This window comes from Silurus aristotelis, assembly GCF_946808225.1.
Source record: "Silurus aristotelis genome assembly, chromosome: 13".
In the NCBI taxonomy this organism is placed as follows: Eukaryota; Metazoa; Chordata; class Actinopteri; order Siluriformes; family Siluridae; genus Silurus; species Silurus aristotelis.
The window spans coordinates 25,011,192-25,032,362 of record NC_139586.1 but is presented as its reverse complement, the minus strand read 5'-3'; the positions used below and the strand labels follow the sequence as shown (position 1 = coordinate 25,032,362).

The 21,171-nt window shown below is 35.6% G+C and overlaps 1 protein-coding gene across 1 annotated transcript in view; it reads left to right on the top strand.

Moving 5' to 3' along the window:
* The first annotated feature begins 2,061 nt into the window (after window positions 1–2,061).
* The window catches only part of gpc5b (glypican 5b), an 84,983-nt gene continuing 65,873 nt past the window's right edge, over window positions 2,062–21,171 (top strand). The window contains exons 1-6 of the mRNA XM_083559213.1: window positions 2,062–2,567; window positions 7,281–7,442; window positions 14,293–14,996; window positions 17,885–18,072; window positions 19,440–19,499; window positions 19,670–19,789. Coding sequence (XP_083415339.1) covers window positions 2,399–2,567; window positions 7,281–7,442; window positions 14,293–14,996; window positions 17,885–18,072; window positions 19,440–19,499; window positions 19,670–19,789 — 1,403 coding nt within the window. The 5' untranslated portion in view covers window positions 2,062–2,398. The remainder of the gene's footprint in view (window positions 2,568–7,280; window positions 7,443–14,292; window positions 14,997–17,884; window positions 18,073–19,439; window positions 19,500–19,669; window positions 19,790–21,171) is intronic.

Below are 21,171 nucleotides of genomic sequence, written 5' to 3'. Positions count from 1 at the left end.
GAGTGGGAGCTTGCTCCCTTGACTTGGGTCAGTAGACATAGGTCATAGAAATTCTTGACGCTGTCTAATACATTTCTCAGGTTATTTTTGGTCACAAGACCCTTGTGATAAAGGTCCGCTCTCTGGATCTCGGGAGGACCACGGGCAAAGAAATCGTCATGATTCATGTTGGTCTTCTCTCCTCTGGCTCAAACTTATAATTCAATTTTAAAATTATTATAATTAAAGTTTCCATGGCTCCCTTTATTTATAATTTCATAATCAAATGAAGAAAGAAAGAAAGAAAGAAAGAAAGAAAGAAAGAAAGAAAGAAAGAAAGAAAGAAAGAAAGAAAGAAAGAAAGAAAGAAAGAAAGAAAGAATCTATGTAATGGGAAATCAAATAATGGTTCCACTAAGTGCAAGCCAGATGGGATGGCATGCTAGTAAAGTTCAATATGGACTAAATCACCAACAGTGTCAACAGCAAAGCACCACACACCATCACACCTCCTTTATGCTTCACAATGTGAACCACACATTCAGGAACCATACGTTCAATCTGTACATCAATAAAAACACAGCGATTAGAACCAGAAATCTCATATTTGGACTCATCAGACCAAAGGGACAGTTTTTCACAGATCGAATGTATATTCCTTGTGATTCTTGGTCCAAGCAAATCTCTACTGCTTGTTGTTCTTCCGAAATAATGCTTTCTTTGCGAAAATTCAACCATAAAATCCTGGTGACATTCTCCTCTGAACAGGGATGTTGAAATATCTTTGCCGCTTGAAATACATATATATTATTTATTTGATAAACATTTAAAAAATCTTGATTATTTTACAATTTATTCCAAGTATATGAAACAAAATAATTTTGGAATCTCTAGTAGAGTTGCAAAACAAAAATAAAACAATGCATGTATATTTTGTATATTTTAAAACAAGCACATTTTCTAAAGAATTAAATGTGCAAGTATGTAAAAGTTGTTCTTTTAGGGTAGAAGAACATTCCGCAGTGTTGCCTAATTCGGAGTTTGTAATTCAGAATACAATTATTTAATATACAAAGGTAATGTTTAGTTTATATTATTACAATTTTTTGTTTATTAATGACCATTCACAGTGGTTTCACAACCCCCTAACAACACTTTAGGTGTAAATATTTTTCATTTCATAATTTTTTTTTATCCATTTTTCATCATTGAATGGATTTTGCATTAGTCAAGTCAGGTCAAGTCAAGAAGCTTTATTGTAATTTTTACCAAATATAGCTGATGCAGTACACGGTGAAATAAGACAAAGTTTCTTCAAAACCCATGTGCTAGATTGAGTAACATAAAGTGACAACACACAACATAAAGCTACATCACAGAACACAGACCAAAAAAGTATGTGCATCGTGTGCAACCTGGTGCAAACAGAGCAGACAAAAAGGAAACAGTGCAGACAGACAGCACAAGACAGTGTGGGACAAATAAACAAAATCGCATCGACTAGTAAACCTATTGTATTATATGTTATACAGTTATGTGCAAAAGAGAGAACTATAAACAATTGCATTTGTAAACATGAACACAATGTTGCAAAACTGCATGTAAACAGTATAATATGATTGAATATAAATATAATATGGGTGGTGGAATGGGCTGAGATGAGTAATGAGTGTGTGTTGAGTTCAGGTTGTGCAGTTCAGTAACACACAGCTGAGTGAGTGTGTATGTGAGTTTAGTTCAGTTCTGTGTGTTGAGGAGCCTGATGGCTTGAGGGAAAAGGCTATTAAGGCTATTTTAACGAATAAAACAGTATAGTTTTTTTTTTATAATAATAATAATAATTACATTTGTTTTATTTTAATAATTAATTTTAAGCTACATATCTATTAAAAACTTTAATTAACTGAACACACCATGCATTTTTTGAAGGGTGTATGTTCTCTCGCAGTAAATGCAGAATGATTTCTGTTTGTGTAGACTCCCTGCTTTTGTGTTGTCCAGATCCAGATTGGTTTTGTCTTGATGATTAACTATCCTACATTTATAATAGCTGATTAAGTCAGTATGTGTGTGTGTGTGTGTGTGTGTGTGTGTGTGTGTGTGTGTGTGTGTGTGTGCTGCTTGGCACACATGCAGCTATAGAGAGGGGAAAGTAAGCGGAGAGGGGGCACAGGCTGCAGAGTCCCAGCCAACTCCCCTCCTCTCTGAATTAGGCAGCAGCGCTTCTTTTAGCTCCTGTAAGTCTTCTGAGTTGCTGGGACTTCATAACCATGTGAAATTCACCGCAGCTCTCTTTCAGGATATTAACAAGGCCCTGCCTCCATAAATGCTAGACCCTGGAGGTATCTCCCCGAGTCATTCTGCAAAATAGCTTTGCACTTCTTTGTCACTAGAGAGGACTATGGATTGAAATGGTGCAATGCTCCGTGAGACGGTGTGGCGAGTTTGGATCTGTTGGATATTGATGAGTTTTGGGCCTCAGTGGGAAGTTCAGAGCGCAGGTGCACATAGCTGCCACGAAGTTAAAACAGCGTTTCTACTGCGGCATATTGGCCCTTTGAAATGGGTCCCAGAAACAGCAGCAACAGGTTGGTCTGTGTCTAAGTTGTGGAAAAAAGTGTTTGAATATTTAACTTTAAATCACAAAATCTCTTATGTGTTGTGCTTCTGTGAAATCTTTGCGAGATTGTTTTTGCAATATAGATTGAGTGGCTTTATTTCTGTGAGTAGGTAATAATCTTATTCAAAATAGACTAATGATTGTAGGTATAATACAGGTATATCTGATGCACTACCAAGTGATAGGAGAAATTTTATAAATTACTATGATAGGTGATAAAGTGAAAAAATCAACTTGCTTAACTTAGTCACAGTTATGTTTCACTAAATGTAAAATTGCTTACAAGTGGCATTAAGGACCATTATAATTATTTTTTTTTCTTATCAAACATTAAATAAAAAAAGTTTAGACTAGTTTAATTTAGTATATCTGTACTCTGCTTTATTTCTACGAGGAGAAGACAACCAAGCTTCCCAAAAACCTCACTTAGATATTCACTAAAGACATTTTTATGGGGGGCATTTAAAAAATGATACATAAAATATCCATATGCAAAAAAAAAAAAAAAAAAAAAAAAAAACGGTACTCACAGGCAAGAAGATGATTCTTTGTAACAAATCTCAGGCTTTGAGTTTCAGATTAATATTGCTTTACGGTCATCGAAATGAAGTGTCTAATCTCAAATTGTCCGGTGTTCATTTGCATACGAGCCTGTCTGTTTGCCTCGATGCATGTCTGTCAAACTAATACATCTGTTTCTTTGTTTGTTTGTCGATTTCTATTTTTGTCCATAAATCACTTCTGTCCTTTTGTATGCTTTCTGTCATTCTGTCTGTATACCTGTAGGTCAATATCTATTTGTCATTCTACTTTCTGTTAAACTAGATTATAATTTTTTTTAATCTAGACCTATAATTTATTGGAAGTCAAAGTATTTATAGGGCACTGAGTTCCCTAATGGCTACAGTTTTTTGGTTTTTTTGGATATGTAACTACGCAAAGCTTTCATTTACATCTCTTTTTTTTTTTTTTTTTTTTTATTAAAAATGAAGAGTCAGCCTAGGTGCATGCATGTGTGTTGTGTGCCTGTGTGTGCCTGTGTGTGCCTGTGTGTGTGTGTGTGTGTGTGTGTGTGTGTGTGTGTGTGTGTGTGTGTGTGTGTGTGTGTGTGTGTGTGTGTGTGTGTGAGAACGATTCGAGCATGTGAAAGGTCAGGGAGGACGCAATGATCCCAGTCAGCTGTTATAATGTGTGGTTTACTCGGCTGTATCAGATTCTCCCATAGGACAGAGTAAGGACATTAGACAGGCAGGTACCCTAGCCCTCATGCAGGATGCAGTATTTAGTACTTTTCTTAATTTTATTTATTATTTATATAAACAATTATTTTTTATCCCTGTAGTGTTCATTAGTATATCTCTTTACACTGAAATAATAAATTTAAAAACAAATTTGAAACACTGCCTTAAAGGGGGATTTGATATACAGTGAGGAAAATAAGTATTTGAACACCCTGCTATTTTGCAAGTTCTCCCACTTAGAAATCATGGAGGGGTCTGAAATTGTCATCGTAGGTGCATGTCCACTGTGAGAGACATAATCTAAAAAAGAAAAAATTCAGAAATCACAATATATGATTTTTAAACTATTTATTTGTATGATACAGCTGCAAATAAGTATTTGAACACCTGCCTATCAGCTAGAATTCTGACCCTCAAAGACCTGTTACTCTGCCTTTAAAATGTCCACCTCCACTACATTTATTATCCTAAATTAGATGCACCTGTTTGAGGTCGTTAGCTGCATAAAGACACCTGTCCACCCCATACAATCAGTAAGAATCCAACTACTAACATGGCCAAGACCAAAAAGCTGTTCAAAGACAATAGAGACAAAATTGTACACCTCCACAAGGCTGGAAAGGGCTACGGGGAAATTGCCAAGCAGCTTGGTGAAAAAGGTCCACTGTTGGAGCAATTATTAGAAAATGGAAGAAAATAAACATGACTGTCAATCGGACTGGGGCTCCATGCAAGATCTCACCTCGTGGGGTCTCAATGATCCTAAGGAAGGTGAGAAATCAGCCCAGAACTACACGGGAGAAGCTGGTCAATGACCTGAAAAGAGATGGGACCACCGTTTCCAAGGTTACTGTTGGTAATACACTAAGATGTCATGGTTTGAAATCATGCATGGCACGGAAGGTTCCCCTGCTTAAACCAGCACATGTCCCGGCACGTCTTAAGTTTGCCAATGACCATTTGGATGATCCAGAGGAGTCATGGGAGAAAGTCATGGGGTCAGCTGAGACCAAAATAGAACTTTTGGGTCATAATTTCATTAAACGTGTTTGGAGGAAGAAGAATGATGAGTACCATCCCAAGAACACCATTCCTACTGTGAAGCATGGGGGTGGTAGCATCATGCTTTGGGGGTGTTTTTCTGCACATGGGACAGGGCGACTGCACTGTATTAAGGAGAGGATGACCGGGGCCATGTATTGCGAGATTTTGGGGAACAACCTCCTTCCCTCAGTTAGAGCATTGAAGATGGGTCGAGGCTGGGTCTTCCAACATGACAATGACCCGAAGCACACAGCCAGGATAACCAAGGAGTGGCTCTGTAAGAAGCATATCAAGGTTCTGGCGTGGCCTAGCCAGTCTCCAGACCTAAACCCAATAGAGAATCTTTGGAGGGAGCTCAAACTCCGTGTTTCTCAGCGACAGGCCAGAAAACTGACTGATCTAGAGAAGATCTGTGTGGAGGAGTGGGCCAAAATCCCTCCTGCAGTGTGTGCAAACCTGGTGAAAAACTACAGGAAACGTTTGACCTCTGAAATTGTAAATAATGGCTACTGTACCAAATATTAACATTGACTTTCTCAGGTGTTCAAATACTTATTTGCAGCTGTATCATACAAATAAATAGTTAAAAAATCATATATTGTGATTTCTGGATTTTTTTTTTTTTTAGTTTATGTCTCTCACAGTGGACATGCACCTACGATGACAATTTCAGACCCCTCTATGATTTCTAAGTGGGAGAACTTGTATATATATATATATATATATATATATATATATATATATATATATATATATATATATATATATATATATATATATATATATATAAATCTAATTCATGTCTAGTTATTCTCATGTCTAGTTATTCTCTTGTTATATTCTACATTTCTTTGAATATTTCAAATCTATTTATTCTATGTGAATGGTGAGATCTTGGTTTTTGGTATCTGATGAGCCAGCAGGAACTTTAAGGAGGTTCTGGGATTAAAATACATATTTATTTAATAAAGTGTTTGATTTTTTTTGAGTGTTTGACTATCAACTGATAATAAAATGAACTCTAGTGATTATTATAAATTATAACTTAATTTTTAAAAAAGTTTACTTTAAATGCTAGACTACCAGCTATTGCTAGCGATTGTGGATACAGTGTGCTGTGGATGGTGCCACCGTAGATGTCTGTGATCAAAACAAACAATTCTGTGTATAGTATAAATATGTATAGTCTACTATTTTATATTTATTGCTACACTATATGGCAAAAGTTTGTGCACACTTGATAAGATTAGTATGTTCTTTTTGAAGATTATATTTTGCATTTAGTCGCCATTTTCTGTTATAATAACCTCCACTCTTCTGTGATCGATTTTGGAGCATGCTTGTGGAGATTTGTGCTCATTCAGCTACAAAGATGTTAGTAACGTTAGGTACTGATGTAGGTGAGGTGAGGAGGCCTGGGGTGCAGTCAGCATTCGCAGGTCAGAGCTTTACAGTAGGAGATCTTTCACTACAACCTCCATGGAGCTGGCTTTGTAGAAAGGTATATCATCATGATGGAACAGGTTTGGGTCTCCTAGTTCAAAAGAAGGGAAAATGTAATGCTAAAGACATTCTATACAATTTTGTTGAGATTTAAAATAAAGACACAGAGCTCCTTTTGACTCAGACTGCTAACATAAACCCTAAAAAAAAACTCAGATAACAACAGATAATATCAAAACAAGAAATCAACATATATATATATATATAAAAAAAAAAAAAACACACCCGAACCCATTCCATTAAGAGCACTTTTCAGCAAATTGTGTGGCATAAATATGTAGTAACAGTTTTAGGAAGAACCACATATGGCTGGAAAGGTCAGGTGTTCAAATACTTTTGTCCGTATAGTTCATATCATTATGTGCTGCACTCTACACTGTGACTGACCATTAAAAACTGACCATGCCTTTCTGTCACTTTAATTAAGCATTTATTTTTGTCACACATCACATTATCAAACTGACTGTCTACAGCATTAAATGTATGTTAAATGAATGTGCCTATGTTTATAACTCAGAAGCGTTTTCAGTGTGATAAAAACATATAACTGTTTCTAATTTCATTAATCAATAGTTTGATGTTCAAAACAAAACAATTCTTCTACAGTGGTTTGAGACTACAACTGCTGTGAACACTTTTTCACTCAAGTGGTATTACATGGATGTTCAGTGTCACTTGGATGAGAACGGTTTCCATTTTGAATCTGGTTCCTTTCAAGTTTTCTTCACCTCAAACCTCAGGACCACTGGCTTGCTCATTAGGGATAAAGTTATAGGGGCAAATTTATGATTTTCTTTCTATAAAGCAGCTTTCTGACAATGTCCATTGTTTAAAGTTCCTGATCTAGACTTAATTTCAGTATTAACAGTGATTTTTATATATTTCTTCTGTAGATGCGGAGCTTCAAATATGCAAACACCAGGGTCCGACCTGCTGCACACGCAAAATGGAGGAGAGCTACCACGCTGCTGCTCGCAGAGACACAATGCAGAACATTCTCTCCTACAGCCTTGAGCTGAAGTACCTCATCATTAGCCATGCTGCAGCTGTCCAGGGTGAGATTGTATCTTTGATGAGCAACATAAAAACATTTTCAAAATATACATCACAACCTGGGAAAATTATCACATGAAAATATTTGGAATATAGTCATATTTTTAATTAGTACTTCCTATTAAGTAAAAAATATCAAACATTATGATTATTAAATCTATTTCTAGATTTAAATGGTTTATATATATATATATATATATATATATATATATATATATATATATATATATATATATATATATATATATATATATATATATATCATTCTGTTAATTGTAGGCAAATATTTCCAGAAAGAAGCAAATTAATTTGCCAATATAAGACAATTGAAAGCATGAATTGATTAAAAGCATTTATAATAATATTATAATAAGAAATATTAGAAAAGCTGTGTGTTTTTGAAATAATTTCAGTATCTCTAGGTATTTTTTTTTGTTGTGGTGAAGCTTATACTAAACGTCTCTATATACCAGATGCGATAATTCACTAATTGCAAACCACATGCACAGATCTTAGCCAATGGTTTTGTTTTTATAAAAATGTGGAAAGTTGCACTTGTGTGAGTCAAACCTCACAGTTATGTTTTGGAATTTTGAAAATGTAATATATTCTGGTTGTTGGAAATTATTATTAAAAAGAAACATAAAAAACTGCAGGATAAGATCAGGTTGGTCAGAATTCTTACAGGTATGGGAGGGATTGGGATTAAAAACACTCTACTGCATATATATATATATATATATATATATATATATATATATATATATATATATATATATATATATATATATATATATATATATATATATACTTTATAGCCAGTTGCTACCCTATATGGACAAAAGCTTGTGGACACTGGATCGTAAGATTTGTATGTATTTTTGAACATCCTATTTATTCCCCATTTGCAGTTATAGTAAACTTCACTCTTCTGGGAAGATGCTTCACTAGATTTTGTTGTGTGGTTGAGGAGATTTGTGTGGTTATTCAGCCACAAGGGTGTTAGTAAAGCCAGGTACTGATGTAGGTAAGTTAAGGAGGCTTGGAGTGCAATCAGTGTTCCAATTCATTCCAAAGGTTTTTAATAAGGTAAAGGTCAGTGCTCTATAGAAGGCCAATCAAGATCTTTCACTCCAATCCATGTAAACCATATCTTCATGGATCTGGCTTTGGCACAGGGGCATTGTCATGCTCAAACTATATGCCATGACAATATAGAGTATATAACACTGTTGTGCTCAAAGCTTACTGACTAAAAGAAGAGCATTTCTGTCACTTTAATTAGGCATTTTTGCTGCTACACATTAAGGAAAACCATTTTGCTACAGTATTAACTCACAATGTTCTGGTTTAGGAAGTATGCATTATTTGTGCCTAATTAGTAAGGCCATTTATATTGTAATGGAAAAGCAGAAAAAATACAGGAACAGGAGATTTAGCACCTGCTACTTTGCTAATCTAAAATATCATTGCATATTTGCAGTATTTCAGAGCAACTGCCAGACTTATGAATTATTGATTTATTTAAGACTATTTTACATGTTTACACATACTAACACACAATTTTGAACATGAACAGATGAAAATCTTATATGTGTAAGTTCTACTACCTTCTTTTATACTCTCATTCATTCTTATTTGAGTAATTTTCTCCGCAATCCACAGAAAACCAAAATCCATGATTTCTTTCTAATTAGATCAGCAAAGGTCTCGTTGTTACACAATATGCTGTTGGTACCAAACCTGTACCAGTGTAAAAGTCTGATCTCATTTCTCATCCTATGTTAATCTGGAAATTTTCATGTTCTCTGCTTTGGACCAAAGAACATTCGCTGTATGTCTGTAAAATCATGATGTATGATGTTTACACTTGGCTTCTACCAGACTTATATATATATATATATATATATATATATATATATATATATATATATATATATATATATATATATATATATATATATATATATATATATATATATACACACAAATTTATAAATTGACTATAATCTGTGTAATCAGTATGCTTAATGTTATTTCATTAGTTTCCCAGCTTGTCTGGATCTTTTTAGAGAGAGAGAGAGAGAGAGAGAGAGAGAGAGAGAGAGAGAGAGAGAGAGAGAGAGAGAGAGAGAGAGAGAGAGAAAGAGAGAGAGAGAGAGGTCCTCTATCTCTCTCCCAACAGTGTGAACATTAAACAGGCGAAATGTTAACATTCTTAGAGTATCCCTTAGTGATGTGTCTGCCTTGAACATAACATATTGCTCTATAATGAGGACAGATGAATAGGCCAGAAAAGATCATTTGTGTCCTTTTGTGCTTTTCACAGGATTGTAGCTGGTGCCCTGGTCAGTGTAAAGCCAGTTCTTAAAGCACTTTTATTCCCCCTGTGGAAGAGAATTGTAAGATTTATACAGTTGTGATTTCACTCTTTCACTCTGTAACATTTACTTTGTCCCTGTGTGTGAAGGTGTTTAGGATTCACCAAACAAAGGGGATTACTGACTGATACTTTGGTGCCTGTGAAATTGGGGTTCATATTGTTTTTTGTACTAGTGCTGAAATCAGTGCACAGAGAAGTATTTTTAATGTATGTTAAAATAAAATGCGATGCAGGCTATAAAAATAATTTGCAAAGACTTTTCCCAGAAAGCTGTATATTTGTGGCATGACTTCTGAACTGATTGTATGGTGTAAAGGTGTAGACTTGTGTTTGCAATATGTGTATGTTAGCAATATAGAAGTTGTAAGCAAGTGTGTGAATATTTTGGAACTGAAGGACAAAATAAACAGGACAACAGACATGCTATGTGCAAAGTCTGTCGACGTGCAAATATTTTGGAAATGAAAAAAAAAATCCTGGGAAAATGCAGTCTATCCATGTTTCTATCCAGACTCCTTTACTGTTCCTGGTCAAAAGAGAAGACTTGTGCAAGTCGTCCATCATATGGAACAGTGAGATTGAATTACCAGGCCAATTGCAAATTTCAGTGGAAAACATTCTGGTTGAAAACCTAAGCTTTTGCTCAAACTCGTGCATTCTATAGTTGAAGTGTAGGCAATCTAAAAATTCCCACCACTAGTAATGGGTGTGTCTCAAATCTCACACTATGTGTTAAATTCATAGACTTCACACTATGAATCTGACAATTTGTTAGGCAGAGTATCAATGTCTCCAACTGAAGAAATTGCAGATGTAACCAGAAATAACAGAAATCGAGTCACTACTGAACAAATAATAAAAAAAAAAATTCCACCTAAACATTTGCTTGTTATTTTCACAAGCAAAAAAAGATGCATTATATAAAAGTATTTGATTGACCTGCAGCCAGAACCATTGCATGGAAATGATTTGACTTTAAAATGCAGTATCCCTTCTGCCACATGCCATTTTACTCTCCCCCCCATTTAGCAAGCCACATCAATCCTTAGCAACCCAATAGGCACTAAAAATAAAAAATACTGTACACTACCTCCTGGTCTAAATAAAATCTTGGACCAAGTTCAAGTTGAGAGGTTTTCCCGACACTTAAATATATTCCACACTGAGATCTCACCAGTAAGTGGACATAACCTGATCACTAGGACTTCAATAAGTTTGAACTCTCACAACATTTCCTAGGGCCTTGACGTGCCAAAGGTTAATCACATTGGCTCTTGTCTGACCTCTGTATCCTGTGTGAAATTCTGACCTCAGGTCGTATGCCAGTATGGCCAAGTTCCAACATGTCACACTGTCTTTGTCTTGAAAATGTCCTTGTGCTTTTATCTAAACCTGGTCACAATATTCTGATGATATTGTATCGTTAAAACAGTTTGTTTCAGTCAGCATTTTTTTACAGATAATGGAATAATGCACACAGTAATCCTGTCCTTGGTCTGCTTACACATGAAATGCATTTTGTGCAGTATTGTGTACCAATTGTGTAACTGAATGCAGTGTAAATGAATGAATTTTGATCTGACTTTTTCCATAGTCCACAGACCAACATGGAGGAAAGAACTGAATATTTAAAAACAAATCATTGTTCAATTGAGTTCATTAGTATTGTTATTATAAAGTATAATGTTCTTATAATGAACACTTTTATGAATAACAAAAATTAAGTGGTAGGTAGATAAATAGATTAGTGGTATCTACTTAGCACAAACATACAGTACAGCATCAGTTCAACAGCAAGCATTTTAAGAGTAATAAATGATGTAAGAAACTCCTGACTCTACCTTATCACCTTATTTACATTGTTTCTTTGAAGTAGTTGAAAAGAAGGTTTTGGTACATTAAGTACATTTGAAGGCAAATACCTTTGTACTAGTACTCAAGTAAAAGTTTAAAGGGAGCACTTTTACTTTTACTGGAGTAATATTTTACCTACTGTTTCTATACTTTAACTCATGGTTTGTACTTCGTCTACTACTGATAGATATTTACAATTCACATTATAGATGAAAGATAACAATAGAATAATTATATAGATATACAGAATTTACAAGAGCATTTAAGTATATCAAGAAGAAACACATACGGTGTTTATAGATGGGTTGCAAAGGGGTGGAACATTTTCGGAAACTTTCCATGGGAATTTTGGGAAATATTCAAATTTGGACACCGGGTGTTTATGGGAATTAATTAGAAAATTTGGAAAATGTATATAAACTATTATCTAGGGTTAGGGTTAAATATAAATATAAACATTTTGGTCATAAGGTCATAAGCTGGCATGCATGCAAACTTATACAGATTTTAAATAAATAAAATTTTTGACTTTGTTTTAATTGTTAGTATAAATATGTTGCACAGTAGTTTGCACACAGCCCAAGGAAGTTTTAAACATACATTTATGTAATATTTATGTAATTTACGTGAATACTGGATTTTTTTTTTACATTATTTTGTATGCAGGATTCAAGAAATTATCTGTGTTATGTTATGGAGGAATGTGCAGACATGTAGGTGGTGCGGCCTAAGTAGCCCTAGAGGTAAATGTGCTGTTCGCATGTGATTGATGAATGTGCAGGGGGAGAAATTCAATAGAAATTGCTTAAAATCTGGTTGTTTTAACCAAAAGTATCCTGCAAGATTTTTTAAACTACATTTAAGTTCCCTGTTATAGGCTAACCTGCAATTTTGTAAATTCACAGTTTATTCTCAGTAATTCCCGTTAATTCCCATATTTTTCTGTTAATTCCCATGGGAATTTCGTCTTGAAAATTCCTGGATTTTTTCAACCCTGGTACAGATACAGTGAGAATGTGATGTGGTAATGCAGTATAGTATTTTGTATAAACATCGCTAATACACCAGATAGCAACTAGCAGATGATGACATTTCAATCTATTCACCCTATTATATCTTTCAAAACCACACCCCCTTGTTTACACCATTTATAGCTGAGAACATCAATTTTATTGATTAGATCATGTTTGTGTGCAAACAGTGTAAAGCGTTTACATAGAAACAAGCCAGAATATTTTACTCAACTAAGAGTTTCAAAGAGTTCTGACATCTGGTGCTAAAATCCGTATATATTGCAGTCAGTGATCAAAGAGTAAAATAATTTATCTGCAGCTTTAAAGTGCCTCCAAAGTTAACTCAGACAATGTCTGCTGACAGCTAAAACCGGTTGTGAAATATATAATCAAATTCCTCTTTTAAGAACTAAGAACTTTAGCCCAAAAACAGACACTTAAAAAAGGTGCATGGATTATTGTCTGTGATTTGTAAGTGGAAAATAGGACTAGACAAAGGAAAGAGAAGTGTAATAACACAGGAGATGGAGAATCACTGGAACACAAAATATTTTAACATTTTCATTTCTAATATTTGGGATTGTTCATGGAAGAGGAATGGATGGGTGGGTGGATGCTTGGTTGGTTGTATGTATGGATGGATGGATAGGTGGATGGGTGGATGCTTGGTTGAATAGATTGATGAATGGATGGATAGGTAGATAGTTGGTTGGATAGATAGATGGGTGGATGGTTGGTTGGATGAATGGATAAATGGATGGATGGGTGGATGTTTGCTTGGATAGAGGATAAAGAGATGGATGGCCATATGGCTGAATGGTGGGTTGGATGAATGGGTGAATGGATAGATAAACACACTAAGAACATAATAGAGTGATGTATAGTTGGATCTACTGCCTACGTATGTGTCCATTTGTCTATCTCTACAACTGACTGCAAACAGCAGAGACATAGGTGAATGGATATATGTTAAAAAGATAAAGTGAAATACAGACAAATACAGACAAATGGTTATATAGAAAGATTAAATAAATAATGGGTAGATAGATGAGTGGAGGGAGGAATGGATAGACTTTAAATCAAGCCAGACAAATGGGTGAAAAGACAAAAGTATAAACAAATGGGTATAAGAGAGAGAGAGAGAGAGAGAGAGAGAGAGAGAGAGAGAGAGAGAGAGAGAGAGTGAGAGAGAGAGAGAGAGAGAGAAGAGGCTAAAATAATACAAGGATGGTTTGATAGTAGATATAGAAAGGATCAGCAGATGAATAAATAGATAATGCAAATGTTGTAACAGAAGGTGTAAGATAGATGAAATGATGAATGGGTGAATATAGAAAAATATGTACAAATGTATGAATTGTCAGATGGAACTGGCAGATTGAGAGAAATAGTGAAAGAAAATCTTAAAGGTACATGCTAAACAAGACAAAAGTTTGGGGAACATGTGGGTTGATGATGATGATGATCAGGTTTTTGCTATGTAGGGATTACAAAAGCATATTTGTTACAAAAGGAAAAAAACATTAAACTATTTTATCTAATATGATTTTATTGTTTATCCTGTTTACTGTGCTGACAGTTTTCTCTTCACCTCTCGTTCAGACACCTTCCATTCCCTGCTGTCTTTCACGCTCAACCACACTCTCTCACTACTTGACCTTGCCTACGAACCAATCACCACCGAGGCCCGTCCCTTAGTCTCGGCTCTCTTCTCTGACCTCGCCCTCTTCCTGCGTGGCAACGATGATGTCTTTGTTGTCCGCTCCGTGCGCCGCTTTTTCGACGAGCTGTTCCCACTTGTTTATCGACACCTTTTGAACCCAGGACTGGCATCCTCCACCTGGTCAGCAGAGGGTACTGAATGCCTCCGTGCCACACGACAAGACATCAATCCATTCGGCCCACACCCACAAGCACTGGCACACGGGCTGGCACGAGTGTTAGGGGTCGGTCGATCACTCATGCAGGCACTAACGGTGGGCGTTGAGGTCCTGAACGCCACCGAAACAGCAGCCATGGCAAAAGAATGTGGAAGGGCAATAGTGAAGATGCAGTTCTGCTCACATTGCAAGGGCCTTACACTGATTCAACCATGCCAGGGGCTCTGCCTTAATGTGATGAGGGGTTGCCTGGCAGGACTGGCAGAGCTGCAAGGGCCATGGAGTCACTACATAGCTCTCCTGGAGGGCACAAGTGCAGCACTGGCTGGAGGGCATGAGTTGGAGCTAACTCTTCTGGGCATTCGTGAGAGGATCAATGATGCCATCCTGAGTGCCAAGCTGAATGGACCAGATGTCAGCGACACTGTGAGTCAATGATTATATTTCTGTGTCTTCTGCTGTCCATCCTGTCATTAGTCGATTAGATAAATGGTAATAGGTAGTAGATAGTTAGATAGGTAGATGGATAGATCGATCGATAGATAGACAGACAAATAGATCTATGGCCAGACATTATTAAATCAACAAATTATGGATGGCCATAGGGGTGGTTAGACACAGATCATTGATAGCTTTACTGGTTGAAGCAGATTGAAATTCTCTTTCCACAATCATGTTTCTAAAATGGTCTTCAGACTAAAAAAGCACATATTCCTCATACCATGCTTCATATTTAGGTTTAACAATTACTCATATGTTAATTATAACCAATTTTATGGAATTTGATTCATTAAATAAGCTTTAGACTATTCTATTCACTTTTACTTCTTTTAATTTAAAATGGAGATTCTAATTAGCATTTGAAGTATATAGTTTTTTAATATGAAACTAAAATAATCATGGTTGCCATATATCAATTTGCTGCCATAAAGGAGCACTACTGTATATAAATATATGCTCTATTGTATATTTGTATTTATGTAAGGATTAGCAGAATTGGGCGGTGTGTAAAAGCCTGGCTTTGAGCAGCTACACTGGTGCTGACAGCTGCATGTATGTATGTGTGTGTGTGAGACAGTGGATTAGGTTTGAGGCTCATACTCACAAGCCTGCCTAAATGGAATGCAGACCTGCCCGTCAGAATGAAAGATATTATTACCGATCCCCTCTCAGACCCCTTTGGCCTTCTTAGCTCCTTCTAGTTTAAAGTCCCTGAGCGTCGGACATCCATGCCTCCCTCCCAGGTTCCTGGAATGGGTTTTGCTTAGTCACTGTTGCCACGTAGCTGAGATAACTATGAGTTCACGTTACCCAAAGTCTGGATTGCATTGTGGTATAGGGGCAAGAGGAGGGATAAGTCATGCTAGCGTTAGTCCAGGAAATAGAGCAAATAGAGTGTCATTTGGGGAAAATTTACAAATTCTGTTAATTGGTATTTGTTAGATTAGAACATATTTAAGCATTATAAATTTGTTGTTCACCCGCTAGCTGTCATGTTATTTTTCATTTTTGACCTACTTCACATATAGTAGATGCATTTATCTGTCACATGTACAGCACAGTGAAATAATTTCTTGGCATATCCCAGCATTTTCGGAAACTGGGGTCAGAGCGCAGGGATAGCCATGATACAGTGTCCCAGGAGCAGGAAGATTTAAGGGCCTTGCTCAAGGACCTAATAGTGGCAGCAGTTTGGTGTTGTTGAATCCCTGACCTTCTGATCAGTAACCTTCTGATCCCTTAACCTTAATTGTTGAGCTACCAGGTCCCCCTGGTAAGAATGATAACATAACATATTTTTTATTTCATGAATCAGTTATCTTTTTATTTGAAAACATTAGGTACATCCGTTGAGGCAAAGTTTCTTTCATTACTTTTGAGATACCTTTTTTTAAAGTCAATCTTCCTAACTATATTTCTTTTCATTTTAATGCCTGTCCATAGTGCACACTGATTGGGACAGTAATTGAAAACAATAATACAATAAATTTGCAGTTTGTAAACACACCATGTCCTTCTGCTGTCCCAATACAGTTAACCAGCTTGCCTTGTTTACACGTAAAAAACAAATGGGATTTCGATACCTATGTTTTAATCTGAACTCAGAAGCTGAACAGCTTTTAGAAAATACAGAAGATTTGAAAATTTGTCTTCCTCTTCAACTGAAAGATATAAAAATAGTGCATTCACTGTAATTTTATTTGGTTAGCCATTCGTAGCCTACCATTAGAATACTATACATCAGCTTTTAATTATTTATTCAATTAATTATTCCTTTATCATTGATTAACATCATTATTATACAATCAATTGATTTTTAATGATATAAGTTGTCATTCAAATAGCTAAGTTGTCAGTATATAATGTATGATTGTTTTAATTACATTCTGCCTGCCTCCTAAAAACAGTGTAGAAGGTAGATTGACTTCCTTGAATTGTTCCTAGATGTGACTGTGTGTATTGGACTTGTGAAAGACTGGTATCCTATCCATAATGTATTCTCACCTCATGTTCAATATTTTTGTGGCATTGAGCCTAGAATCATCACACTGACCAGTATAAAGCAGATTCTAAATATGAATTAATGAATATTTGGCTTACTGATTTACTTGGTATAATCTATGACTTATAATTATCTCACATTTTTTAAATTCATCTGAATGTGGTACAACTTATTAGAATGTCATATTTGTAACTAATAGCCATGTAATTGTAAAAAGTGAATCTAACTTTATATCTATGAATACCAGTTAGAATAAATGCTGTGTGGAAGTGTGGAATATTCCCGTCTTAAGCTTTTTCTTCACTTCTACGTCCTGCATGCAAATCCACCTGTGGACAAAGGCAACTCTGGCTAGCTGGACAAACCCCTTCCCAAAATGCAGGGAAACAAATGAGGGGCCACAGTGAGGGGTGTGAGGGAGTTTTGGTAATCCTTGAATAAATAAAGTGTTCAAGAAGAATATCAGCCTCCTGAGTATGAGCAATTTATACACACACACATCAATCAGACGGTTTTCACTGATGAAGTCAAGTTAATGACACATTTCTTTGTAAAAATGAGCTTTTATTATTATAATTAATGTCAAATAGCTGTTACAACATTTAAGAACATGCTCCTGTAGGAAAATGATCAATTTGGGGGTGGCAACAGTATTTCCAGAAGGTTCTTTAAAAATGATTTACCATCCAAAGAACACTTAAAGAACCTTTTATTGATGTTGAAGTGGAAAACGGACTGTCTGAGGATGTGGCATTAATGATACTACATATCACTTGATGCTTAATGAACTGTCCATGTTCCTGACTCTCAGGTGGAAAAGGTGTGTGGTCCTCTCACTGAGTCTGCCTCGACCACTCAAGAAGCTCCAACACCACAAACTCCTCAAGGCTTGGACCGGAGTTCGATTGTGGAGCCAGTGTCCTCCATCCCGTCCTTGAGCCCTGCCGTACTGGACAAGTCTGATGGTCAGGGAGACAGCCTTGTTACACTGAAGAAAAGGTGAGAAGTTAAGTTTGCTCTGTAAGTATGTTGAAGAAGTCTGATACCACCACTTTTTTTTAGTTCATTCCAGGCAATCATACCACATGCAGTCTTGCAAACCATATGTATAGTCTTTACTTTATTTCGTACAATGTGTGTATACTATGGATGTGCAGCTCCACAACTGAGGTTGATGCAATTCGCATCTCGATACATAGCCAACAATATGATACATAAAAGATACATTTGAAGCAGCTAGTGATGCGATACGATTTCGATTTGATAAAATGCAGTATGATGCAATGGAAAAATATGATGCTATACAATTCAAAATACCGATAATGCACTTTTATTTCTTTGGTTTAGACAGACAGCAAATCATACATTTACTTATGTGCCTTCTGATGTCTAATGCATGGCCGTTTCACAAACAGGCCTTTGTTGTGCAAAAAAAGGAAAAATTCAAATAATTCCAAATTTAATAAAACCATACATTCTTTTTTGTTCTGTCTGCAGGAAGATGCACCTGTACCTCTGCCATGTTAATCTATATTCTACATTAGTCTCATGACACACCTCTGTCTCCGTAGTTTGCTTGAGAAACAGTTTAGGGTTGAGAAATCAATCTACTTATAAAATATTGGTCCCAAATTAATGGTAACTTTATAAATAATAAAAGTATAGCGCGTCGACAAATAAATATAAATAAATAGTTTTTAACTGATGCAAATTGTTAAAAAACGCTACAAACTTGTATCTGATGCACTTTTTTAAATCGATGAATCACAGCTCTAACTTACACAGAACTGTACACAGAAAGTGAAACCTAGGCTCATGTTATTATAGACGATAAGTGATTGGAGGTATTGGTGCAGCCCCTTTATTGTAAGATTTTTACCAATCTTGCTCTTAACCATGACAATGAATTTGCTACACCTTGTTTTTTTTGTTTTGTTTTTTAATTACACAGTCTTATATTTTAATAAAAGCATTTACATGCCATTTTCTTCTTACTTTAGCTCGTGTTACCATATACTTGTGCTCATGATAAATATGCAAGCATGTTTCATTATTGCTTAATTTTGGAAAATGTTTATAATAATAATAATATTAATAATAATAATAATAATAATAATAATAATAATAATAATAATAATAATAATAATAATAATAATAATAATAATAAAGCAGAAACTAAAATGTTGTTGTTCATAGAATTTAGAACTCTCAGAATGCTACTCAGAGGTTCACATGAACAGTTTTTGGGTGTATTGATGTGGCCCATTTATTATTAGATTTTGACCCATCAGATTTAGATGCTTTGCTGTGTCAAATTTTTCTCACCTCTTTTTTATTTTTCTCTTTCTCACCTCTGACATTTTCAGATCATTGCCTCTAAAACCTTCCAAGCATGACAAGCCCAGAAGTCTAAAGAAGATCTCTAAGTAAGTGTCCAGTGTCATTTGACAGGGAAAGCACTTTTACCAGAATACTTTGTGTGTAAGTTTGTGTATATTTCTAAGGAAAGCAAGTGACCATAAATAATATCTGGATAGGATTTTGTATGTTATATTGTTTATGTATATTGTTTTAATGGAGCAAATCACCTTTTCAGGGAGTTTGTGAGCTACATCCAGCGGTACAAGTCGTTCTTTGCCATGTTGCCAGAAGTGCTATGTGACATTGAAATGGTGACCGAATACAGCTGCTGGAATGGGGAGGATGTGGTGGAGAGGTATGATGTGTGACGCCTTAATTCCAGCTCATAATGGCTCATATTCATTATATATTTTGACACAACAGGTCCGAAGGTCTTGATTGGTTTTAAACAGCAACTCTGATGGTATTTCCATATAAAAGTTAAATCAAAGGTTCACATTAATGCACTTATTGTAATATGCTATTGTTTTAAAGCAACAGTTGACACAGGGACTTGTGTGGTGGACACTGTATAATCATTGATATAGAGAATTTTTCTTTAAGTAAATCTTTATTTAATATGCATGGAAGGAGACTCCAGTTTTAGTGCATCGTTCAGAGTTGAAACCTTATCCAGTGCGACGGACAAAATGTGCTTTGAAGTTTCAATCTATTAATACATCAACAATGGTACACTACTTTGCAATTTAGGATGCAATCAGCCTAAAATTCATTTGGGAGGAATTATAGCAGAATTTATTAAATACATAAATACATTAAACAAACAGGGGAAAATAAGCGCTAGTATGAGTGTTTCAGGAAGATGTACGCATTCACCCATCATTTGAAGTTCATTAAAGATGAAGTTTAGACATCTAGGGGAACTTTATTCCACCACCTCGGTGCCAGAACAGAAAAGAGTCTTGATGTATACCTACCTCTTACCCATAGAGATGGTGGGAGCAGTTGAGCAGCTGCAATTTATTTAGTTCTATTAACATCAAGAGAGAATAGTACAGGCTGGTGAGGGAACAGCAGTTTAGAGCAAATATAATATAAATAATAACAGGAACTAACTTGATATGTCATGCTTTAATAAATAACATTTGTAGTCCTTAGCAGATTTTTGTGGGATAGGATTAATAAAATATCACACACCACCATAATTGTGCTTTTATACTTCAACATCTGGATTTGTAATTAATTTGTTAAAAGGGATAATATGATTGTATATAAAACAATAGAATTCATTTAACTTTACATTTCATTCATTAGCCTTTTTTACACAGCAATTATGAACTTGCATTCAGATTGTTATTGTTAGTATTTTTTCCCCCTCAGAAGACTAATAAAGTAGTTTTTAAGATCATAACACAAAGTATGGACAGCATTGAGGCTTTAGGGGCCAGCAGTTGCCATGGCTTTTTGGAAGCTTTTGCCCAGTCTTCTTTGGGACAGAAGCCTCATTCAGAAAGTTCTGGAATGTCATTGTGACACAAATGAGATTCCCTGCAAAACACACACAAACTGAACAAACATTTGAATATAGGTACTATTTCTGTCTCGGCACACTGCCAAACTCTTGGACACACACACAATCAGATTACTTGGCATTTGTCCACTCTATGGTCCTTAATGCTGCTGGTTACCCCAGGAAAACTTGTAAAACTTTCTTGGCTGGCCTCTTTAGGTGCTTAG